The sequence below is a fragment of the Nerophis ophidion genome, linkage group LG26 (genome assembly GCF_033978795.1).
Source record: "Nerophis ophidion isolate RoL-2023_Sa linkage group LG26, RoL_Noph_v1.0, whole genome shotgun sequence".
NCBI lineage: Eukaryota > Metazoa > Chordata > Actinopteri > Syngnathiformes > Syngnathidae > Nerophis > Nerophis ophidion.
Window position 1 is genome coordinate 33,541,275 of NC_084636.1, and position 26,376 is coordinate 33,567,650.

Below are 26,376 nucleotides of genomic sequence, written 5' to 3' on the forward strand. Positions count from 1 at the left end.
GTTGGAGGAGCACCCTGATGTGTTGGAGGAGCACCAAGACGTGTTGGAGGAGCTCCATGGCATGTTGGAGGACAATAAGACGTGTTGGAGGAGCACCCTGATGTGTTGGTGGAGCACCAAGACATGTTGGAGGAGCTCCGTGACGTGTTGGAGGAGCACCCTGATGTGTTGGAGGAGCTCCAAGACATGTTGGAGGAGCTCCGTGACGTGTTGGAGGAGCACCCTGATGTGTTGGAGGAGCACCAAGACGTGTTGGAGGAGCTCCATGGCATGTTGGAGGACAATAAGACGTGTTGGGGGAGCTCCATGACGTGTTGGAGGACAATAAGATGTGTTGGAGGAGCACCATGACGTGTTGGAGGAGCTCCGTGACGTGTTGGAGGACAATAAGACGTGTTGGAGGAGCACCCTGATTGTTGGTGGAGCACCAAGACATGTTGGAGGAGCTCCGTGACGTGTTGGAGGAGCACCCTGATGTGTTGGAGGAGCACCAAGACGTGTTGGAGGAGCTCCATGGCATGTTGGAGGACAATAAGACGTGTTGGAGGAGCTCCATGACGTGTTGGAGGACAATAAGATGTGTTGGAGGAGCACCATGACGTGTTGGAGGAGCTCCGTGACGTGTTGGAGGACAATAAGACGTGTTGGAGGAGCACCAAGACGTGTTGGAGGAGCTCCATGGCATGTTGGAGGACAATAAGACGTGTTGGAGGAGCACCCTGATGTGTTGGTGGAGCACCAAGACATGTTGGAGGAGCTCCGTGACGTGTTGGTGGAGCACCAAGACATGTTGGAGGAGCTCCGTGACGTGTTGGAGGACAATAAGACGTGTTGGAGGAGCACCAAGACGTGTTGGAGGAGCTCCATGGCATGTTGGAGGACAATAAGACGTGTTGGAGGAGCACCCTGATGTGTTGGTGGAGCACCAAGACATGTTGGAGGAGCTCCGTGACGTGTTGGAGGAGCACCCTGATGTGTTGGAGGAGCACCAAGACGTGTTGGAGGAGCTCCATGGCATGTTGGAGGACAATAAGACGTGTTGGAGGAGCTCTATGACGTGTTGGAGGACAATAAGATGTGTTGGAGGAGCACCATGACGTGTTGGAGGAGCTCCGTGACGTGTTGGAGGACAATAAGACATGTTGGAGGAGCACCCTGATGTGTTGGTGGAGCACAATGACATGTTGGAGGAGCTCCATGGCATGTTGGAGGACAATAAGACGTGTTGGAGGAGCACCATGACGTGTTGGAGGAGCTCCGTGACGTGTTGGAGGACAATAAGACGTGTTGGAGGAGCACCCTGATGTGTTGGGGGAGCACCAAGACATGTTGGAGGAGCTCCATGACGTGTTGGAGGAGCACCCTGATGTGTTGGAGGAGCACCGTGACGTGTTGGAGGAGCACCCTTACATGTTGGAGGAGCTCCATGACGTGTTAGAGGAGCGCCATGACGTGTTGGAGGAGCTCCGTGACGTGTTGGAGGACAATAAGACGTGTTGGAGGACAATAAGACGTGTTGGAGGAGCTCCGTGACGTGTTGGAGGAACTCCGTGACGTGTTGGAGGAGCTCCGTGACGTGTTGGAGGAGCTCCGTGACGTGTTGGAGGAGCTCCGTGACGTGTTGGGGGAGCTCCGTGACGTGTTGGAGGAGCTCCGTGACGTGTTGGAGGAGCTCCGTGACGTGTTGGAGGAGCTCCGTGACGTGTTGGAGGAGCTCCGTGACGTGTTGGAGGAGCTCCGTGACGTGTTGGAGGAGCTCCGTGACGTGTTGGAGGAGCTCCGTGACGTGTTGGAGGAGCTCCGTGACGTGTTGGAGGAGCTCCGTGACGTGTTGGGGGAGCTCCGTGACGTGTTTGAGGAGCTCTATGACGTGTTGGAGGACAACATCAAATGTTGGAGGAACTCCATGACATGTTGGAGGAGCTCCATGATGTGTAGGAAGAGATCCATGACATGTTGGAGGAGCTCTATGACATGTTGGAGGACAACATCAAATGTTGGAGGAACTCCATGACATGTTGGAGGAGCTCCATGATGTGTAGGAAGAGATCCATGACATGTTGGAGGACAACAAAACGTGTTGGAGGAGCTCCATGACGTGTTGGAGGAGCTCCGTGACGTGTTGGAGGAGCACCATGATGTGTTGGAGGACAACATGACGTGTTGGAGGAGCACCATGATGTGTTGGAGGACAACATGATGTGTTGGAGGAGCACCATGATGTGTTGGAGGACAACATGATGTGTTGGAGGACAACATGATGTGCTGGAGGACAACATGATGTGTTGGAGGACAACATGATGTGTTGGAGGACAACATGACTTGTTGGAGGAGCTCCATGACGTGCTGGAGGACAACATGACGTGTTGGAGGAGCTCCATGATGCTCAAAAATAACATACAAAATATGTGCTAGAATAAAGTAAATTAATAATATTGATGTTTTTGACTCAACTGTCAATACAATGAAAGTAGAAATGAAAATACAGCTTCACCACTTTAGTCATCATTTTTGCGACCAAGAAACTTCTCTATGACTTCTTCTGTTTGTTGGATGTTGTCATCACTGCCACAATGATGGAAACGTGTATTACAAGTGACAAACTCATGTTGCTGGCGGCCTTCGAGGGGGCGTTCACGGTCCAGCTCTACAGTTAATCAACACTGACAGTTAGTCAACACTGACATAGAAAGTACAAGCTTGAATACACTTTTTTATTTCTTTAACAACCACGTTGGTGTGGAGGACATCCTTCCAGTGCAAATACAGTACATGTATAAAGATGTTCTCTTTTTCATCACTCTTTGGCTCTGCTGACAGAATACTTCCCTTTTAAAACAGTGATTATAAACAATATATATATATATATATATATATATATATATATATATATATATATATATATATATATACACATTTTCTACCGCTTATTCCCTTTGGGGTCGCGGTGGACGCTGGAGCCTATCTCAGCTACAATCGGGCAGAAGGTGGAGTACACTCTGGACAAGTCGCCACCGCAGGTATATATATATATATATATATATATATATATATATATATATATATGTATATATATATATACATACCTGCGATGAGGTGGCGACTTGTCCAGAGTGTACCCCGCTTTCTGCCCGATTGTCCGCAGGTATATATATATATATATATATATATATATACATGTATATATATACATGTATATATATATTTATATGTACCTGCGATGAGATGGCGACTTGTCCAGAGTGTACACCGCCTTCTATATATATATACACACATATATACATATATATATATATAAAAAAATATATGTGTGTATATATTTATATGTAGATATATGTTTTTGTGTATATATGTATATATATAAATAAGATAGATATATATATAAATGAGTGTACGTATGTATGTATATATATATGTGTATATATTTATATGTAGATTTATGTATATGTACATGTATATATGAAAATGTAAATATGTATAAGTAGATATATGTCTATGAATGTATGTGTATGTATGTATATATATAAATATATCCATCTATAAGTAGATATAGTGAAGTGAAGTGAATTATATTTATATAGCGCTTTTCTCTCGTGACTCAAAGCACTTTACATAGTGAAACCCAATATCTAAGTTACATTTAAACCAGTGTGGGTGGCACTGGGAGCAGGTGGGTAAAGTGTCTTGCCCAAGGACACAACAGCAGTGACTAGGATGGCAGAAGCGGGAATCGAACCTGCAACCCTCAGGTTGCTGGCACGGCCACTCTACCAACCGAGCTATACCGGTTGGTATATATATATAAATGTATGTGCATGTATGTCTACATATAAATATATACATGTATGTGTATATATTTATATGTAGATGGCCCTAGTGTGTGAATGTGAGTGTGAATGTTGTCTATCTGTGTTGGCCCTGCGATGAGGTGGCGACTTGACCAGGGTGTACCCCACCTTCCGCCCGATCGTAGCTGAGATAGGCGCCAGTGTGCGCCCCCCGCTACCCCAAAAGGGTATAAGCGGTAGAAAATGGATGGATGGATATATGTATATACATGTATGTGTATGTATGTTTGTTTATACATATTGTATATATGTAGGTGTGTACATATATTTGTATATATATACATACATATATATGTACATATATACTTACTACTTACATATATATGTATATGTGTGTGTGTCAGGTGGAATATTTGCAAGTAATAGACTTGGCAAAGATGAACTGTATTTACTGTCAAGTTGTTTACGTGTAGCAGGAGGGAAGGGGGCGGGGCTTGTGGAAGACGAGGATGAAGGCCACTTTTAAGTCAGGCCAATTTCCTCCAGAACACTCCGTGGCGTCTCTCCATCCTGTAAACAACAACAACATGTCAAACCTTTTATAAAAGTGTGACTGTACAAATATTTCTGTCTTGCTCACACAGACTGACAAAAAAAGACCGAGCTTAAACTTCACGTAGTGCTTAAATGTTTGAATTATTTATTTATTTAATAAAAAACATTCGACCAGTTTTGTATATTTCATTAATATTACACCTTGCAGTATAATAAATAAATATTATTTGTGATAATGCAACTTTAGTACTAATATTGTATGATCACTTTTTTAGTTAAATGTAAACGTTGAATATGTTTGATAAGAATTAAATATGTTTTTTTTTGGTCATTGCATTATTCAAAAAAATATTGGGTTTTTTGTAAAGAAAAATACAAACATTAATACATGATCATTATTATTATATATGTTGTAGCCAATGTAAACAATGTTTAATATTTTTAACTATTAAATATGTTTAACTGATACTAAATTTGCATATGTAATATAACTATAGGTCAAAAAAACATATTTCTAAGTATTAGAGTTAATCTTTTGCACTCAAAGCAATATTAGTTATAATGATTATTATAAATAAAGATACAACATATTTTGGCAGTAAACACAATTTCTAAATTATAAAAGTTGCATCTTATTTTTGTCCAATTATAATAATAATAATAATAATAATATATTTTACTTGTAAAAAGCACTTTACATTGAGAAAACAACCTCAAAGTGCTACGGTGTATTTAATAAACAAATAAAATAAAACAATAATAATAAAAAGATAATAAAAATAATAACTATAACAGCCTAATAGCTTGAACTAGTGTTCATATATCTATTAAAAGGCTTTTTTTTTTTTAAAAGAAGGGTTTTTAAGCCTTTTTTAAAAGCATCCACAGTCTGTGGTGCCCTAAGGTGGTCAGGGAGAGCTTTCCACAGACTGGGAGCGGCGGAGCAGAAAGCCCGGTCTCCCATAGTTCAAAGCTTTGTCCTTGAAGGTTGGTTAATTATGTAACACAAATACTATACAAAACCCACAACCAGTGAAGTTGTCATGTTGTGTAAACGGTAAATAAAAACAGAATACAATGATTTGCAAAACCTTTTCCACTTATATTCAATTGAATAGACTGCAAAGACAAGATATTTAATGTTCACACTGAGAAACTTTGTTATTTTTTTGCAAATATTAGCTCATTTTGAATTTGATTCCTGCGACATGTTTTAGAAAAGCTGTCACAAGTGGCAAAAAAAAGACTGAGAAAGTCGAGGAATACTCATCAAACACTTATTCGGAACATCCCACAGTTGAACAGGATATCCCTACATGGGCTCAGGAACACTTCAGAAAACCACTGTCAGTAACTACAGTTGGTTAGATTAGATCAGGGGTGCCCACACTTTTTCTGCAGGCGAGCTACTTTTCAATTGACCAACTCGAGGGGATCTACCTCATTTATATATATCATTTATATTTATTTATTTATGAAAGAGACATTTTTGTAAACAAGTTAAATGTGTTTAATGATAATACAAGCATGTGTAACACATATAGATGTCTTTCTTTCACGAAGACAAGAATATAAGTTGGTGTATTACCTGATTCTGATGACTTGCATTGATTGGAATCAGACAGTAATGATGATAACGCCCACATTTTCAAATGGAGGAGAAAAAAAGTTGTCCTTTCTGTACAATACCACATGAAAGTGGTTGGTTTTTGGCATCTAATTCATCCGGCTTCCATACACTTTACAAGAAAAACATTGGCGGCAAATTCCGTAGCTTGCTTGATTGACATTCACGGCACCCGAGGGTCTTGTGAGATGACGCTGGCTGCTGCCAGTTCATTATTATGAAAAAATGACAGAGAGGAAGGCGAGAAACACTTTTTATTTCAACAGACTTTTGCGCCGTCCCTTCCGTCAAAACTCTAAAGGCCGACTGCACATTTCCTATCTTCACAATAAAAGCCCTGCTTCATGCTGCCTGCGCTAACAAAATAAGAGTCTCGGAAAGCTGGCGTGCACAAGTGATGTGCACGCCAGCTTTCTGAGGGATCACTTGTGCACGCCAGTTTTCCCAGACTCTGTATTTAGTTAGCGCAGGCAGCATGAAGCAGGGCTTTTATTGTGAAGATAGGAAATGTGCAGTCGGCCTTTAGAGTTTTGACGGAAGGTACGGCGCGAGAGTCTGTTGAAATAAAAAGTGTTTCTCGCCTTCCTCTCGGTCATATTTTCATAATAATGATCTTGCAGCAGCCAGCGTCATCTCACAAGACCCTCCGGTACCGTGAATGTCATTTAAGTGACGTCTTGGTGAAGATTGATGATCACTAATTTTTAGGTCTATTTTATAAGTTGAAAAGCCAGCATGTGTGATGGTATGGGGGTGTATTAGTGTGTTGTAGTCAGCATGTGTGATGGTATGGGGGTGCATTAGTGCCCAAGGCATGGGTAACTTACACATCTGTGAAGGCACCATTAATGCTGAAAGTGCAGTCTGCTTTTTCCTCCTGCATCTGAGTGTCACAGTTCCTCAACCGACTGCTCGCCCGCTCACGCTGAGCGCAGCACGCCCACGCAGCGACAAACCTGCACTCACAAATCGCAAATCTCCACTCCTGGAAATAATGAGGGCGAGCTGGATAAAAGACCAGTGGACCCAAGGATCAACGCAGGAACTTAGTTTTCATGTTGTACCGTAATGCTCTATTCTTGTTTTTTTCTCTCCGTGGGTGACTCGTCCCCTTATCTTCTCCCGTGTTCCCGCAGTACTCTCCGTCGCCTGGTTAGTGAGCTGTGCGTCTTCACTTTTCCTCGTATCTCCTTCTGTCCTCTGACTGCCTCCCTCGTTCCTCGACTCCTCGCTCGCCCCTGGACTCTGACGCCTCTCTCTCGCCCCTGATCATATGTTTGCCTCCTGGACTTCCTCGTATCTCGTTCAACACTTTGGCAACACACACTTCAGTTAAATTCTACACATGGTCTTCCACCATACACACTCTTTGAGTTTTGTCACACTTCATTTCCTTAGTTTATTTGTTAATATTGTTTATTATTCTTATTATATATTGACTATATATATATATAATAAATTATTGATCATTACTTCTCTCTGGTGTCAGTTGCCGTCACCTCCCTTTAGTCCCCTTTAGTCAAAGCACAACAGAAAGCAACATATGCACCACCCAAGCAACTTTTTTTTCCCATGGACGCCCCTGCTTTTTTAAGCAAGACAATGCCAAGCCACGTGTTACAACAGCATGGCTTCATAGTAAAAGAGTGCTGGTACTAGACTGGCCTGCCTGTAGTCCAGACCTGTTTCCCATTGAAAATGTGTGGCGCATTATGAAGCGTCAAATACCACAACAGAGACCCCGGACTGTTGAACAACTTAAGCTGTACATCAAGCAAGAATGGGAAAGAATTCCACCTGAAAAGCTTCAAAAATGTGTCTCCTCAGTTCCTAAACGTTTACTGAGTGTTGTTAAAAGGAAAGGCCATGTAACACAGTGGTAAAAATTCCCCAGTGGCAACTTTTTTGCAATGTGTTGCTGCCATTAAATTATAAGTCAATATTTATTCACAAAAAAAATGAAGTTTTTAATTCAATATCTTGTCTTTGCGGTCTATTCAATTGAATATTAAGTTGAAAAGGATTTGCAAATCATTGTATTCTCTTTTTATTTAGGACTATAGAGCGTTTTCCGTTCGGGCTCCAGTACTCTGGAATGCCTTCCCGGTAACAGTTCGAGATGCTACCTCAGTAGAAGCATTTAAGTCTCACCTTAAAACTCATCTGTATACTCTAGCCTTTAAATAGACCAGTTGATCTGCCGCTTCTTTTTTTCCTCCTATGTCCCCCCCTCCCTTGTGGAGGGGGTCCGGTCCGATGACCATGGATGAAGTACTGGCTGTCCAGACTCGAGACCCAGGATGGACCGCTCGCCTGTATCGATTGTGGACATCTCCATGCTGCTGATCCGCCTCCGCTTGAGATGGTCTCCTGTGGACGGGACTCTCGCTGCTGTCTTGGATCCCCTTTGAACTGAACTCTCGCGGCTGTGTTGGAGCAACTATGGATTGAACATCCGCTCGACATCCATTGCTTTCGGTCCCCTACAGGGGGGGGTTGCCCACATCTGAGGTCCTCTCCAAGGTTTCTCATAGTCAGCATTGTCACTGGCGTCCCACTGGATGTGAATTCTCCCTGCCCACTGGGTGTGAGTTTTCCTTGCCCTTTTGTGGGTTCTTCCGAGGATGTTGTAGTCGTAATGATTTGTGCAGTCCTTTGAGACATTTGTGATTTGGGGCTATATAAATAAACATTGATTGATTGATTGATATTTACGAACTACACAACATGCCAACTTCACTGTTTTTGGGGCTGAAATATAACTGTTACCATACAAAAAGTAAACATTCATGAAACAAAACGTCAACAATGACAAGTGATGTATTTTTTTTGGGTTGGTAGCAGAAAGAAGCCGGACTTACGTTTGCATCTTAGTAGTAGATGGTAGAGAAGAGATCCATAAATAAAATATACAATCATGCATGTGTCAACATCATCAGCACATTTTTAATAGTAAATATAATCAACACTGAAAGCAACGCCATCAAATCTATAAATTACAGCTCGCCTTTTATAAAACAATCCTAAATATTCAACACATATCTGCTATATTTCATACTTACAAAAGCCTAAATATAATCGGGAGAAATCACATATTATGTTATTCATTATAGCAACAATATTAATTATTAATTATAATATAATCATTATTGATTATTACTGTGCATTTAAAAAAAACTAATAATACACAGCGTTCACTATAAATAACAAATACTGCAATGGATGAAGTACAAAGAGAAAAAAATACATGTATATATGTGTGATCTACTACAGTAATTACTGCCTGGACACCATCCACTGATGGCCACTAGGGGGCGCACTTCCCAGCATTTCATATGTCAACATACTTGTGCCATGTGGTAGTTCACCTATGAAAGTACTACAGTAAAGAATATGAGTCAATATTTGTAAAGTACAGTAGAAAAGGAAAATACGCTGGAATATTAAAACATAGTTGAAACAAAATTGCTATGTTAACACGTTTAAAAAATTAAAGTTACCTTCAGTTAACGACAAAAACTAATGAATCGACATATCTAGCAAATAAGTCAGTAGTAACTCTGTACTAGTAAATAGAACAATAATTATCTTCACGTCAGAAAGAAATACGAATAAATGTGTACAAAGAAAACAAAAACGAGCTAAATTCTAGAAAAAAAGTGTACTACTTAGGTCACGTGATGATTGTAGTTTAAATGATCGAGTGGATGACCACTAGGGGGCACACTGTTTTGGGTTTCAAACATCCATCCATCCATCCATTTTTCTACCGCTTATTCCCTTTTTGGGGTCGCGGGGGACGCTGGCGCCTATCTCAGCTACAATCGGGCGGAAGGCGGGGTACACCCTGGACAAGTCGCCACCTCATCGCAGGGCCAACACAGATAGATAAACAACATTCACACTCACATTCACACACTAGGGCCAATTTAGTTTCAAACCTGTGAGATTGTTTTGATAGAACCGAATATGAGTCAATATAAGTGGTCCACGGATGAAAAAGAGGGGGGATATGTATTAGCTTGATTGGAATCCATCCATTTTCTACCGCTTGTCCCTTTTGGGGTCGTGGGGGGTGCTGGAGCCCTAGTAAAACTTAATTGAAATTTTAAAAAAATAATTAACGAGCATAAACATGTAATCAATCCAGTTAGTCAGTAGGAATTTACTGTTAAATAGAATGTATTTCCGATAAGGATGACAAATAAGTCGTATGTTAACACTGTAACAGATAAAACAATGAAGATGAGTGTAAAATTATATTAAAATGACAAGATGGGCCACACTTTGACGCATTAAAGATGCTGATAAACACTTTCTATATGCTAAATATCTCATTTGTGAATTATATTTGTGAATTATATTTTATATAGCGCTTTTCTCTAGTGACTCAAAGCGCTTTACATAGTGAAACCCAATATCTAAGTTACATTTAAACCAGTGTGGGTGCCACTGGGAGCAGGTGGGTAAAGTGTCTTGCCCAAGGACACAACGGCAGTGACTAGGATGGCACAAGCGGGAATCAAACCTGCAACCCTCAAGTTGCTGGCACGGCCATTCTACCGACCGAGCTATGCCGCCCCCAATTTAGATGAATAATACAAGAGATGTTGACAACACACACGTCACGTGATCCAATTCAACATTTTGTGAGGACTGGATCATTGGTACTTGGGACTCGTCTCGGAGAGAAAGGGTGCACTTTTAGCCAGGGAGTGGCGGGCGCAGAGCGGGGACACATGCAGAGGGACGGCATGCACACAAGATGGAGGGCGGCCAGTTCAGTACACAGGGACATGAAAGTAGTCGTGACGGGGCTGCGGAGACAAACAGTTTTCAACAGCAAGCAGGAAAACATGCACACATTATTATTATTATTATTATGATTGTTGTTATCATTATTATTATTGTTGTTGTTGTTGTTGTTGGATCAAGTAGTGGACGTGTAGAAGCAGGGTGTTTGTTATCATACAAAGTAATGTAATGAAATGCCACGTCTTCAGGTTGCCTGACATGGACAGACAGGACATAGGCAATGAAGGACAAAGGGCCGACTTTAGACACGTTGGGGACGTCTCCAGGGGAACGGGGGCCTCATGTAACAAGCCTGTGCACGTATGTGTATATATATATATATATATATATATATATATCCATCATCCATCCATCTTCTTCCGCTTATCCGAGGTCGAGTCGCGGGGGCAACAGCCTAAGCAGGGAAACCCAGACTTCCCTCTCCCCAGCCACTTCGTCTAGCTCTTCCCGGGGGATCCCGAGGCCAGCCGGGAGACATAGTCTTCCCAACGTGTCCTGGGTCTTCCCCGTGGCCTCCTACCGTTTGGACGTGCACTAAACACCTCCCTAGGGAGGCGTTCGGGTGGCATCCTGACCAGATGCCCGAACCACCTCATCTGGCTCCTCTTGATGTGAAGGAGCAGCGGCTTTACTTTGAGTTCCTCCCGGATGGCAGAACTTCTCACCCTATCTCTAAGGGAGAGACCTGGAAACTCATTTCGGCCGCTTGTACCCGTGATCTTATCCTTTCGGTCATAACCCAAAGCTCATGACCATAGGTGAGGATGGGAACGTAGATCGACCGGTAAATTGAGAGCTTTGCCTTCCGGCTCAGCTCCTTCTTCACCACAACGGATCGATACAACGTCCGCATTACTGAAGACGCCGCACCGATCCGCCTGTCGATCTCACGATCCACTCTTCCCTCACTCGTGAACAAGACTCCTAGGTACTTGAACTCCTCCACTTGGGGCAGGGTCTCCTCCCCAACCCGGAGATGGCATTCCACCCGTCTCCGGGCGAGAACCATGGACTCGGACTTGGAGGTGCTGATTCTCATTCCGGTCGCTTCACACTCGGCTGCGAACCCATCCAGTGAGAGCTGAAGATCCCGGTCAGATGAAGCCATCAGGACCACATCATCTGCAAAAACCAGAGACCTAATCCTGCGGCCACCAAACCGGAACCCCTCAACGCCTTGACTGCGCCTAGAAATTCTGTCCATAAAAGTTATGAACAGAATCGGTGACAAAGGACAGCCTTGGCGGAGTCCAACCCTCACTGGAAATGTGTTCGACTTACTGCCGGCAATGCGGACCAAGCTCTGGCACTGATCATACAGGGAGCGGACCGCCACAATAAGACAGTCCGATACCCCATACTCTCTGAGCACTCACCACAGGACTTCCCGAGGGACACGGTCGAATGTCTTCTCCAAGTCCACGAAGCACATGTAGACTGGTTGGGCAAACTCCCATGCACCCTCAAGAACCCTGCCGAGAGTATAGAGCTGGTCCACAGTTCCACGACCAGGACGAAAACCACACTGTTCCTCCTGAATCGGTTCGGTACGTACCTCGGTTTAGAGGTCACGGTTCGGTTCATTTTCGGTACAGTAAGAAAACAATAAAATATAAATTTGTTGGTTATTTATTTACCAAATTTGTAAACAATGGGTTTATCCTTTTAACATTGGGAACACTATAATAATTCTGCCCACGTTAATCCTCATTAAACTGCCTCAAGTTGTGGCTTTGATTAAATAAAATGACAAAACCTTTCTTCTACATATAAAAAGTGCAACATTAAACAGTTTTAAGTCAACTCATCATGCTTAATTTATTACAGCATTTGGGAAGCCTGTAGTTGACTTTTATTATGTAAATGTTATATTTTTATCAACATGTGATAGCAGGGACCCTGCCATTCAAAACTAGGCTGCTACATTACTAATGATTAATGGAACTATTGCTGAAATAATAGGAGACTATTCATCCCTAAACACAATGGAGTTCAATGGAATAACAGACATGGCTTTGCTGCCCCTAGCACACACGCACGCACGCACGCACACAGCAAAATGAGCTAACGTTACGCTAAAAGCTAATTAGCCTTCACCTCAAGCCTATACTGTGAGCGAGCTGAGCTGCAGTTTAAGTTTCTAGAAGGTCAACGGGCTCATAGTGATGTTTGTAATAGTTGTGACCAGGAAGTGTTTTTTATAATTTGGGGTTCGTAACCTGTCCGCTGCTCACCTGTGAATTATATTTATATAGCGCTTTTTCTCTAGTGACTCAAAGCGCTTTACATAGTGAAACCCAATATCTAAGTTACATTCAAACCAGTGTGGGTGGCACTGGGAGCGGGTGGGTAAAGTGTCTTGCCCAAGGACACAACGGCAGTGACTGGGATGGCAGAAGCGGTGAATCGAACCTGCAACCCTCAAGTTGCTGGCACGGCCACTCTACCAACCGAGCTAAACCGCCCCAACCGAGCTAAACGAATATCTGCTCGACGCTAAAGCATTGACTACATCGCTCTGAATACGCACTGCTGATTGGCTTTGTATGTAACCAATCAGATGGTTGTGTGGGCGGGACAATGCTTGCTGCTGGGACAGAGGCAGAAAGCTTACATTCATATATATACATATACATATATAAATACACATTCACATACATATACACACATACATATATACATACACATATATATATATATATATATACATATATATATATATATATATATATATATATATATGACTGTTTTTGCACCAGGACTGGGGAAGGTTGCTTGCTTTAGGTCATACAGGTTAATGCTGTGCACTCCTCTAATCAGCGCACAATTAAAGGTCAGCAGCAACATAATCAGACTAGTAAAATGAAGACAATGTGGGTAACATGCCTTATGAAACACATGACGTCCCACGGGACAAACTGAAGATGACTTTTTATCTTCAACGAGTTACTTTTGGCCACATCTGTCTTCTTCTACACTTCCTTCATGGCTACTTCAGCATGATTTGCATATGTATGAGGGGGCGTGGTCCAAGTTGATGGCCATGTGCTTGATTACTTCAATGCATCTGATTCTTTTCCCTTTACATTACGCAATTTCTTGAAAGAAAGCCACGCAACTCTCTTTACATGAGGCCCCTGGAGACTGGGCAAGGAACTGGACTAGGAAGACTGGGCTACAACCCAGCCAGGACCATTGGAACCAGAATTAACTAACGGGACATGGGCGCTACAAACATGAGCTAAGGTGTGATTTAGGATCCTGTCCACTACAGGACTCTTCTAGTACTACTACTGTACTGGTGACCCAAATCCACATGGCGTATTCACCTTAAAGGGTCAAATTCTGGAAGAGCCCAGAAGACTCTGAGGTGACATTTGGGACCATCATACCTGTGAGTAAAAAATACTTGTAAACTTGTTAGCATATTGGCTAATGCTAACGACGCTAGCTTGATTACGTTACGATAGCATGTGCAAATATGCATGAAAACACTCGTACAGACGTCACACACGGGAGGGACGCTCTAGTATGTAAGAATTGTTTTAGTTACATTGTGAAGAATGAAGAACCCATATAAGTAGAACCGCTATGGATGGCTGGAAGATGGAACAGCACTTCTATCTCTGGTTCAAAGCACTAAAATGAATTTTCAGTGTGTTTTCCTATTTGTTTTTGTTATTTAAGTATTTACATTATGGCCGTCAGCAGAAGAAAAATCCATGAATTAGTTTCCCCGTTTTATGAGCCGCAGGGTTCAAAGTGTATGAAAAAAGTACCAGTCCAAAATGTAAGGTGCTTACAGCATGTATATAAAACCGTGATGTAAAAGTTCCCAAACCCAAAAGTTTGCATAGAGGGGTTCCTAAATGGAGGTTCCCATTCTTTGTTTTCATGTACATTTTCAGTGTTTTAGTCATAATTGTCAAAAAAACTGTAAAAGTGAGTGTTAACGGCTAACACTACTAGCACGAGTGCTAATAGCAACACTACTAGCACGAGTGCTAATTGCTAACACTACTAACGCCTGTTACCTGCTAACACGACTAGCACAAATGTTAATAGCTAAAACTACTAGCACAAGTGCTAATAGCTAACACTACTAATATGAATGTTACCAACTAGCACAAGTGCTAACAGCTAAAACTACGAGCACGAGTGCTAACAGCTAACACAAGTGCTAATAGCTAACACTACTGGCACAAGTGCTAATAGCTAACACTACTGGCACAAGTGCTAATAGCTAACACTACTGGCACAAGTGCTAATAGCTAACACTATTAACATGAGTGTTACCATCTAACACGACTAGCACAAGTGCTAACAGTTAAAACTACAAGCACGAGTGCTAAAAGCAAACACTACTGGCACAGGTGTTAACAGCTAATACAACTAGCATGAGTGCTAATAGCTATCACGGCTAACACAAGTGCCAACAGCTAACCCGACTGGCATGAGTACTAACAGCTAACACTACTAACATGACTGTTACAAGCTAACACGACTAGTACCAGAGCTAATAGCTAAAAGTACTAGCACAAGTGCTAATAGCTAACACTACTAGCACAAGTGCTAATAGCTAACACTACTAACATGAGTGTTACCAGCTAACACGACTAGCACAAGTGCTAACAGCTAAAACTATGAGCACGAGTGCTAATAGCTAACACTACTAACATGAGTGTTACCAGCTAACACGACTAGCACAAGAGCTAATAGCTAATAGTACTAGTACAAGTGCTAATAGCTAACACTAATAGCACAAGTGCTAATAACTAACATTACTAACATGAGTGTTACCAGCTAACACAACCACCACAAGTGCTAACATGCAAAACTGAGAGCACGATTGCTAACAGCTAACACTACGAGCATGAGTGCTAAAAGCTAACAGCTAACACTATTGGCACAAGTGTTAACAGCTCATACAACTAGCATGAGTGCTAACAGCAATCACGGCTAACACGTGTGCCAACAGCTAACACGACTAGCATGAGTGCTAAGTGCTAACACTACTAACATGAGTGTTACCAGCTAACACGACTCGCACAACAGCTAAAACTACGAACACGGGTGCTAACAGCTAACACTACTGGCACAAGTGTTAACAGCTACCATGAATTGATTAACATGGACACCGACTTAAACAAGTTGAAAAACTTATTCGGGTTTTACCATTTAGTGGTCAATTGTACGGATTATGTATTGTACTGTGAAATCTACTCATAAAAGTTTCAATCAATCAATCAAAAGCTAACATTACTAGCACAAGTGCCAATAGCTAACACTATTAGCATGAGTGCTAACAGCTAACACTACTAACATGAGTGTTACCAGCTAACCCGACTAGCATGAATGCTAACAGCTAACACTACTAACATGAGTGTTACCAGCTAATACAACTAGCATGAGTGTTAACAGCTAACACTACGAACACGGGTGTTAACAGCTAACACTACTGGCACAAGTGTTAACAGCTAATACAACTAGCGTGAGTGCTAATAGCTAACACTACGAACACGGGTGTTAACAGCTAACACTACTGGCACAAGTGTTAACAGCTAATACAAATAGCATGAGTGCTAATAGCTAACACTACTAACATGAGTGTTACCAGCTAACCCGACTAGCATGAATGCTAACAGCTAACACTACTAACATGAGTGTTACCAGCTAATACAACTAGCATGAGTGCTAACAGCTAACACTACGAACACGGGTGTTAACAGCTAACACTACTGGCACAAGTGTTAACAGCTAATACAACTAGTGTGAGTGCTAACAGCTAACAGTGTTAGCATGAGTGCTAACTGCTACCAATATTAGCATGAGTGCTAACAGTACCTGCAAACATGCGCGACTGAGAGTCTATGTTCTGCAAATGCCAAAAGAAGCAAGAGAATAAAGAAGCAAAGACAGAAATGTGACTGACAGGGTGATTTAAAAAAAAAAAAAAAAACAATAACAACAACAATAAGCTGGAAGAAAAGAAAGAATGTTAGCATGCTAATTAGAGCATTATTATTATCATTGTCAGATTAGAAGTGATTTAAAAAGATAAATATTGGGCTTGCTATAATGATCATCTATCAATGTCATTGATTGATCCATATCAATTGGGAATGATCACCTATGAAAATCTATAATTGATCAAGGTCCAGCTCACCTCCTGCAGAAGGTCGGCCTGCTCTATGGCTTTCAGCACGGTCTTCTTGGACGTCTCCTGGGCTTGGCCGGCCAGCAGGAACTCGTCCAGGATGAAGTAGGCCTTCTCAAAGTTGAAGATGATGTCCAGCTCGCACACCTGCCGGCGGCAAAGAGCAGGTGTTGGGAGTCGAGGAGCCAGGAGGTCAAACGAGGTCGCGGAGACGGCGCTCACGCTGCCAAAGTATTTGTCCAGCAGCTCCACGTATCTGTGGATGATCTCCAGCGTGATCAGCTCGTTGTCCTGCTCCGGGATGGCGCAGCAGAAGTACAGGCTGGCGTATCTGCAACAACAATGAAACATTTATCAGTCCCACTAAATGAGATATCAATCAATCAATCAATCAATGTTTACTTATATAGCCCTAAATCACTAGTGTCTCAAAGGGCTGCACAAACCACCACGACATCCTCGGTAGGCCCACATAAGGGCAAGGAAAACTCACACCCTGTGGGACGTCGGTGACAATGATGACTATGAGAACCTTGGAGAGGAGGAAAGCAATGGATGTCGAGCGGGTCTAACATGATACTGTGAAAGTTCAATCCACAATGGATCCAACACAGTCGCGAGAGTCCAGTCCAAAGCGGATCCAACACAGCAGCGAGAGTCCCGTTCACAGCGGAGCCAGCAGGAAACCATCCCAAGCGGAGGCGGATCAGCAGCGCAGAGATGTCCCCAGCCGATACACAGGCGAGCAGTACATGGCCACCGGATCGGACCGGACCCCCTCCACAAAGGAGAGTGGGACATAGAAGAAAAAGAAAAGAAACGGCAGATCAACTGGTCTAAAAAGGGAGTCTATTTAAAGGCTAGAGTATACAAATGAGTTTTAAGGTGAGACTTAAATGCTTCTACGGAGGTGGCATCTCAAACTGTTACCGGGAGGGCATTCCAGAGTACTGGAGCCCGAACGGAAAATGCTCTATAGCCCGCAGACTTTTTTTGGGCTTTGGGAATCACTAACAAGCCGGAGTCCTTTGAACGCAGATTTCTTGCCGGGACATATGGTACAATACAATCGGCAAGATAGGCTGGAGCTAGACCGTGTAGTGTTTTATACGTAAGTAGTAAAACCTTAAAGTCACATCTTAAGTGCACAGGAAGCCAGTGCAGGTGAGCCAGTATAGGTATATATGTATGTATATATGTATATAAAGGTATATACAGTACAGGCGTAATGTGATCAAACTTTCTTGTTCTTGTCAAAAGTCTAGCAGCCGCATTTTGTACCAACTGTAATCTTTTAATGCTAGACATGGGGAGACCCCAAAATAATACGTTACAGTAATCGAGGCGAGACGTAACAAACGCATGGATAATGATCTCAGCGTCTTTAGTGGACAGAATGGAGCGAATTTTAGCGATATTACGATATTATCAGACACATATCGTGATAACATCCATCCATCCATCTTCTTCCGCTTATCCGAAATCGGGTCGCGGGAAGCCCAGACTTCACTCTCCCCAACCACTTCCTCCAGGTCCTCCCAGAGGATCCCGAGGCATTCCCAGGCCAGCCGGGAGACATAGTCTTTTCCGACGTGTCCTGGGTCTTCCCCGTGGCCTCCTACCGTTCGGACTTGCCCTAAACACCTCCCTAGGGAGGCGTTCGGGTGGCATCCTGACCAGATGCCCGAACCACCTCATCTGGATCCTGTCCATGTCGAGGAGCAGCGGCTTTACTTTGAGTTCCTCCCGGATGACAGAGCTTCTCACCCTATCTCTAAGGGAGAGGAAACTCATTTCGGCCGCTTGTACCCGTGATCTTGTCCTTTCGGGGGATAACCCAAAGCTCATGACCATAGGTGAGGATGGGAACGTAAATGGACTGGTAAATTGAGAGCTTTGCCTTCCGGCTCAGCTCCTACTTCACCACAACGGATCGATACAGCGTCCGCATTACTGAAGACGCCGCACCGATCCGCCTATCGACCCACCCTTCCCCCACTTATGAACAAGACTCCGAGGTACTTGAACTCCTCCACTTGGGGCAGGGTCTCCTCACCTCTTTTCCAACAAGGAAAAAAAACTATTTCAACCGTTTTATCAGACACATTTTTTTATTGATACTAATTACTTAATTAATTAATTTAATTAATACTATCCAGCCCCGCCTTCTCCAGTACAAGCTGGACAGAATGCGAGTGGAGTTGAATCCTCATTCAAAAGAATGGGCGACAATGGCCAAAATATCTAAAAAAAAATGTTGCACCATTTTTTTTTTTTAACCCGATTCCGACCTTTAAACCATCCTCCGCCAACACTGCCTTTCACATATTTCAAACACAAAACATGTTTTCCCGGTTTTCCTGAAATTTCCAGTAATTTTCTCCCCATTGACAATGATTAGGAATTTACAATCTACTGCATATCCCACATTTTTCATCCGATTTGAACCATTCCAACATCCACACATTCCACTCATCCTCGACATTATCAACATTCTGAAATACCCATTTGAATTAAAACTGTCACTAGGTCAACATTTTTTAACCGTTTTGAAAAATTCCAACACCAACCATTCATATCGTCTACATCAGGGGTGCCCACACTTTTTCTGCAGGCGAGCTACTTTTCAATTGACCAACTTGAGGGGATCTACCTCATTTATATATCCATCCATCCATCCATTTCCTACCGCTTATTCCCTTTCGGGGTCGCGGGGGGCGCTGGCGCCTATCTCAGCTACAATCGGGCAGAAGGCGGGGTACACCCTGGACAAGTCGCCACCTCATCGCAGGGCCAACACAGATAGACAGACAACATTCACACTCACATTCACACACTAGGGCCAATTTACTGTTGCCAATCAACCTATCCCCAGGTGCATGTCTTTGGAAGTGGGAGGAAGCCGGAGTACCCGGAGGGAACCCACGCATTCACGGGGAGAACATGCAAACTCCACACAGAAAGATCCAGAGCCTGGATTTGAACCCAGGACTGCAGGACCTTCGTATTGTGAGGCAGACGCACTAACCCCTCTGCCACCGTGAAGCCCTCATTTATATATATCATTTATATTTATTTATTTATGAAAGAGACATTTTTGTAAACAAGTTAAATGTGTTTAATGATAATACAAGCATGTGTAACACATATAGATGTCTTTCTTTCACAAAGACAAGAATATAAGTTGGTGTATTACCTGATTCTGATGACTTGCATTGATTGGAATCAGACAGTAATGATGATAACGCCCACATTTTCAAATGGAGGAGAAAAAAAGTTGTCCTTTCTGTACAATACCACATGAAAGTGGTTGGATTTTGGCATCTAATTCATCCAGCTTCCATACACTTTACAAGAAAAACATTGGCGGCAAATTCCGTAGCTTGCTTGATTGACATTCACGGCACCCGAGGGTCTTGTGAGATGACGCTGGCTGCTGCCGGTTCATTATTATGAAAAAATGACAGAGAGGAAGGCGAGAAACACTTTTTATTTCAACAGACTTTCGCGCCGTCCCCTTCCGTCAAAACTCTAAAGGCCGACTGCACATTTCCTATCTTCACAATAAAAGCCCTGCTTCATGCTGCCTGCGCTAACAAAATAAGAGTCTCGGAAAGCTGGCGTGCACAAGTGATGTGCACGCCAGCTTTCTGAGGGATTGCTTGTGCACGCCAGTTTTCCGAGACTCTGTATTTAGTTATATATATATATATATATATATATATATATATATATATATATATATATATATATATATATATATATATATATAATCATATTTATGAGTCTCAATGACAGTTACAAGTCCAATATGTTAGACGGCAGAAGTGCATAGTCTATGTTGTGTTGTTTTGTCTTTTGTGTTACGCCCTACGAAGTGTTAATACTGTAAGTATTGCACTTATTACACACCAGCGGTTTGATTGTAACGTGCATCTTCGTTGTAGTTGTCATGAACAGATTTGTAAGTGTTGAAATCGCCAATGTAAACCAGTAGCATGTTGATAGCCCAGCCAATGTATATTAGCATCAAGCTGGCGTATTTTTTATTTTTTTATTTTTTTTTAATCACTTACTTAGTTGGCGTGTAAAATCGCAGCATTACCTCAAGGTAGTTTGGCTGAGTCCCCTCTCAGTGATCGCCGAGTTCCGAAGTGAGTCAGCAACCGGGCGTGACATATGACTAAATTAATTATAGCAAATTTCATTTTGAATCCAACCTTCCTGCACTGATTGGCTGTGAGAAACCCCACATGAGGCACATGTTCTCCAAGATGTTGCAGACCATGAACTGATTAACGTGGACCCCGACTTAAACAAGTTGAAAAACTTATTCGGGTGTTACAATTTAGTGGTCAATTGTACTGTACTGCGCAATCTACTAATAAAAGTTTCAATCATTTAATCAAACTGACGTTTCGGGTCATGGAAGTAGTTATCTTGGGGTGTTGGTAACGCTGGTGTGCCATAAACGGTCCAATTGTGCTGAGGCGGCGCCGAGAAGTTAAGCTGATCCCGCCCCAGGTTCTTTGCCGCGGATAATCCCTCACGCGCTCTCCAACGTGACCGCCGGCTGGAGAAGGAAGTCGTCTGTGATCCTAGAGGCTATTTGTTGGCGCTTTTCTTCTTTCCACATCACAGGAAGTCACGACAACTCCAACAATCAGTGTTCCGCCATTAAACTGAAGAGAGTACTGGGTCTTTTTGAAGTAAGCGGTCAAATTAAGAGGAAGAACAAATGCTTCTTTTTTTTTTTTAATCCAGACTTTTTGACACTTATAAAAAGTCCTGACTTTTTGACAGGAAAAATCCGGACTTTTTTCACAGAAAAAATCCAGACTTTTGGAAAGAAAAAAATCCGGATTATTTGACACTTAGAAAAATCCAGACTTTTTTGACACTTAGAAAAAAAACCAGACTTTTTGACAGAAAAAAATCCAAACTTTTTGACACTTAAAAAATCCCGATTGTAGCTGAGATAGGTGCCAGCGCCCCCCGCGACCCCGAAAGGGAATAAGCGGTAGAAAATGGATGGATATATAAACTATCAGACTGCGTGGTCGGTAGTAGTGGGTTTCAGTAGGCCTTTCAATATATATAATATATATTTTAGCATTTTTTAACAATTAAAAAAATATCAAAATAGTATCCAGTATGCGGCCTTTGGCGGAAAAAGCTGAAGATCTACTAGAAGCTCTCAAAATAAAGATAAAAATTAAAAAAACACAGTTTTAGTTAGTTCATGAAAAAATACAAATAATACTTTTGACTTACAAAGTCATTTTTTTAGAAAAATCCCAATAATAATAAACATGGTTAACTGTGTAAGTAAAAATTATTATTTTTGTACGGACATAATTTTTATGCACTTACAAAATTGTATTATTATTTTTATTATTATAATCTGACAGAAGGAGCTCACGGCATATTGCTGGGGGAAAAAAATAACAGTAAAAATGTAAGAAAGAAGAGCAAAGTTTTGCTTTAAATATATATAGAGATATATTTAAAGCAAAACTTTAAATATATATAGAGATATTGGGCTTCACTGTGGCAGAGGGGTTAGTGCGTCTGCCTCACAATACGAAGGTCCTGCAGTCCTGGGTTCAAATCCAGGCTCGGGATCTTTCTGTGTGGAGTTTGCATGTTCTCCCCGTGAATGCGTGGGTTCCCTCCGGGTACTCCGGCTTCCTCCCACTTCCAAAGACATGCACCTGGGGATAGGTTGATTGGCAACACTAAATTGGCCCTAGTGTGTGAATGTGAGTGTGAAAGTTGTCTGTCTATCTGTGTTGGCCCTGCGATGAGGTGGCGACTTGTCCAGGGTGTACCCCGCCTTCCGCCCGATTGTAGCTGAGATAGGCGCGACCCCTAAAGGGAATAAGCGGTAGAAAATGGATGGATGGATGGATGGATATATAAACTATCAGACTGCGTGGTCAGTAGTATTGGGTTTCAGTAGGCCTTTCAATATATATAATATATATTTTAGCATTTTTTAACAATAAAAAAATATCAAAATAGTATCCAGTATGCGGCCTTTGGCGGAAAAATCTACTAGAAGCTCTCAAAATAAAGATCAAAATAAAAAAAACACAGTTTTAGTTAGTTCATTAAAAAATACAAATAATACTTTTGACTTACGAAGTCATTTTTTAGAAAAATCCCAATAATAATAAACATGGTTAACTGTGTAAGTAAAAATTATTATTTTTGTACAGACATAATTTTTATGCACTTACAAAATTGTATTATTATTTTTATTATTATTATTATAATCTGACAGAAGGAGCTCACGGCATATTGCTGGGGGAAAAAACTAACAGTAAAAATGTAAGAAAGAAGAGCAAAGTTTTGCTTTAAATATATATAGATATATAATATCAATTTTAGCATTTTTTTTTACAAAACAAAAACATTTAAACCCCCCCCCCCCCTGCACAATTTGACCTTTCTTAGTTTGGCGCTACGTAATCGCCAGGCCAAATAGTGGCGGCAGGTGTCAACTGCAGAGAGTAACAGGCCCTCGCTGAAGGAGGCGCATGTTGCCAGATGCAAAAAGGAATGTGTGACACCGTACACGCACCTCTTGTACACCACCTTCATGTCCCTCCACTCCAGGAAGCTGCACATCTTGGGTTTGCGCGCCAGGATGGTTTGCACCAGGTCCCTGGCGATCTTCTTCTTCTCCTTGTCCGACAGCGGCACGTACCACTTCTGCAGGCGAAGCTTGCCCTGTCTGCTGAAAAGAAGCATGAACTGCATCTGAAAGGAAGGAAGGGGAAACCGGAAGTGAGACAAAAGGTCCTCACCAACACAGGAAGTGGGACAAAAGGTCCTCACCAACACAGGAAGTGGGACAAAATGACCTCACCAATGCTGTTTAGGACAGAAATAAAAGGAACAGCTAGTTTGCAATAAGCACAGAACAAATGTTGATGAGAAATAATAGGAAAAAAACGTCTCAAAGTCAGCTAATGAAGGTTGAAGGTAAATAAAAAGAGGAAAAGGCGGCGCATTAAAATCATTCGGATTTCAGACCTAACAGAAGAGCAACATAACACAACCTAACGGAAGTACAGTCGGCGTATTTTGGCGAATACTAGCCATTTTCGAATCACAACACAGAACAATAAAGCAACAGCGTAACTTAAAAACGTCAAAAGTGTTTAATACAAACTTGTTACCTTTAATATTAGCACACTTTTCCACTCCGAAGAAGAAATGTGGAACCCATCACCGGCCGCGGCCGCTGCTACTCGCCATCGAGTTCCTGATTGGACAGAGGAACGCGGAAGTGGATATTTCATTGGCTACGAATTTAATTCCCGCCTTCTATGTGATCTGTATTTGTGACGTCGCGCTGTATGGCTGCTGGAAATGTCAATCAAAGCCCGGCGGCGCGGATTGGACGAGGCAAAATAAATAACGGTTCAGGAGAGGGTAATTCTCATTTTGATGATTACTTGATAAACTTGATAAACGTCAGTTTTATTTTTCAACTATTAAGTTTTGTTGTACTCGCATTATCCATCTGTAAAAATAAAAATAGCTCAAATGAAATTCAATTGATTGATTGATTGATTGATTGATTGATTGATTGATTGATTGATTGATTGGTTGATAATTTTATTAGTAGATTGCACAGTTTAGTACATATTCCGTACAATTGACCACTAAATGGTAACACCCGAATAAGTTTTTCAGGGTCCACAATAATAAATTCATGGTAATCTCAATAAGAATCTAAAATTGAAAAAAAAAAATGATTTCGACCGAATTCTACCTTCTCCTGAAGTATGTCAACACTATTAACTAAATGATCAGAATTGACATGAAATAGGTAACCTAGTGGCCTTTGACGGTTTCACCCTTTAACCCTGGAAGAGAAAAATAATCGAGCCCAGATATTGTTACCCATTTATTATTCCATGCATTTAAAGACAAAGTGATCAAGTGTATTTAAGTTTTTTTTAAAAAGTGTATAAAAAACAGTCATAAAAAAACAAGAGACTGTATTTTTTTATTTGCTGTTTGTTTTAACAAAATAAAAAAAGAAAATTATCCATATAATGAAATTAATAAAGCATGCACGTATTTTTTTATGCATTTCTTAGTTGTGTTGCATCTAATTAAAATGATCATAACAATGCTATCATATAAAATATAGTGTATTTAATGAATTATTATATTTTAAAAAATATATATATATATACACACATATATATTTATACACACACATATATATATATATATACATATATATATATATATATGTATATGTATTTTATATTGTTGATTAAAAATAGAATAATTAAATAATGTTATTTCTACAAATTTAAATGATAAAATATTGGTGTTTGTATTGTTTTGATTATTTAATAAAACAATAAAAATATTGAAATCTAAAGACAGGCTTGTATGTTGTAGAACTTGTGTGAAGTTGTTGCTTGCATGTGTAATAAAAATATAATAATGGAGAATATTTACCTTTGACCTTACATGGGTTCCACTTCCTGTCCCTGCTAAAGTCACTTTGTATCCCTGATAGTCACTTCCTGTCCCAGCTAAAGTTACATCCTGTCCCTGCTAAAGTTATTTCTAGTGCCCTTAAAGTTACTTCCTGTCTTTGTACCTGAATCTCTGTCGCTGCTAAAGTGATTTCCTGTCCCTGTTAAAGTAACTTCTTGTCCCTGTCAAAGTTACTTCCTGTGCCTCCAACAGTGACTTCCTGTCCCAGCTAAAGTTATTTCTTGTACCCCTAAAGTTACATCTTGTCTTTGTTAGTGACTCACTGTCGCTGCTAAAGTGACTTACTGTCCCTGTTGAAGTTACATCCTGTGCCCCCTAAAGTGACTTCCTGTCCCTGTCAAAGTTATTTCCTGTTCCCCCTAAAGTTACTTCCTGTCCCTACTAAAGTTATTTCTTGTGTTCCAAAAGTTATTTCCTGTCTTTACTAAAGTGACGTCCTGTCCCTGCTAAGGTGATTTCCTGTGTCTGATAAGGTGACTTCCTGTTCCTCATAAGGTGACTTTCTGTCCCTGTTAAAGTTACTTCCTGTGCATCCTACTCTTACTTCCTATCCCTGTTAAAGTGACTTCCTATCCCTATTAAAGTGACTTACTGTCCCTGTTAAAGTTACTTCCTGTGCATCCTAAACTTACTTCCTATACCTGCTAAAGTGACTTCCATTCCCTGTTAAAGTGACTTCCTATCCCTACTAAAGTGACTACCTGTCCCTGTTAAAGTTACTTCCTGTGCATCCTAACCTTACTTCCTATACCTGCTAAAGTGACTTCCTATCTCTATTAAAGTGACTTACTGTCCCTGTTAAAGTTACTTCCTGTACATCCTAAACTTACTTCCTATACCTGCTAAAGTGACTTCCTATCCCTACTAAAGTGACTTACTGTCCCTGTTAAAGTTACTTCCTG

At 41.5% G+C, this 26,376-nt stretch overlaps 1 protein-coding gene across 3 annotated transcripts; it reads right to left on the bottom strand.

Moving 5' to 3' along the window:
• Positions 1–2,700: 2,700 nt before the first annotated feature.
• On the bottom strand, positions 2,701–24,246 carry LOC133543354 (AP-1 complex subunit sigma-2-like). 3 transcript variants are annotated; one of them, XM_061887884.1, is made up of 7 exons: positions 24,130–24,246; positions 23,529–23,707; positions 17,165–17,273; positions 16,952–17,089; positions 16,630–16,660; positions 14,115–14,177; positions 8,891–10,787 (listed from the first exon to the last, which is right to left on the bottom strand). In XM_061887884.1, the coding sequence occupies exons 2-6, from the start codon at positions 23,705–23,707 to the stop codon at positions 14,116–14,118; spliced, it is 519 nt and encodes a 172-aa protein (XP_061743868.1). In that variant the 5' UTR covers positions 24,130–24,246; the 3' UTR covers positions 8,891–10,787; position 14,115. The 3 variants fall into 3 exon arrangements, with proteins under 3 accessions (XP_061743869.1, XP_061743868.1, XP_061743870.1); XM_061887885.1 differs by lacking the exons at positions 8,891–10,787; positions 14,115–14,177; positions 16,630–16,660 and adding an exon at positions 2,701–4,358; XM_061887886.1 differs by lacking the exons at positions 14,115–14,177; positions 16,630–16,660.
• Positions 24,247–26,376: the final 2,130 nt, after the last annotated feature.

What these genes read in the sequence shown, in the direction of transcription:
- LOC133543354 (XM_061887884.1), bottom strand. Translation starts at nt 23,707, where the DNA reads ATGCAGTTCATGCTTCTTTTCAGCAGACAGGGCAAGCTTCGCCTGCAG. An exon ending in TGGACAAATACTTTGGCAGC is followed by an intron (nt 17,090 to 17,164) that starts GTGAGCGCCGTC and finishes TGCCGCCGGCAG; the next exon opens with GTGTGCGAGCTGGACATCAT. An exon ending in TCAGTCGCGCATGTTTGCAG is followed by an intron (nt 14,178 to 16,629) that starts GTACTGTTAGCA and finishes TTTTACTCACAG; the next exon opens with GTATGATGGTCCCAAATGTC.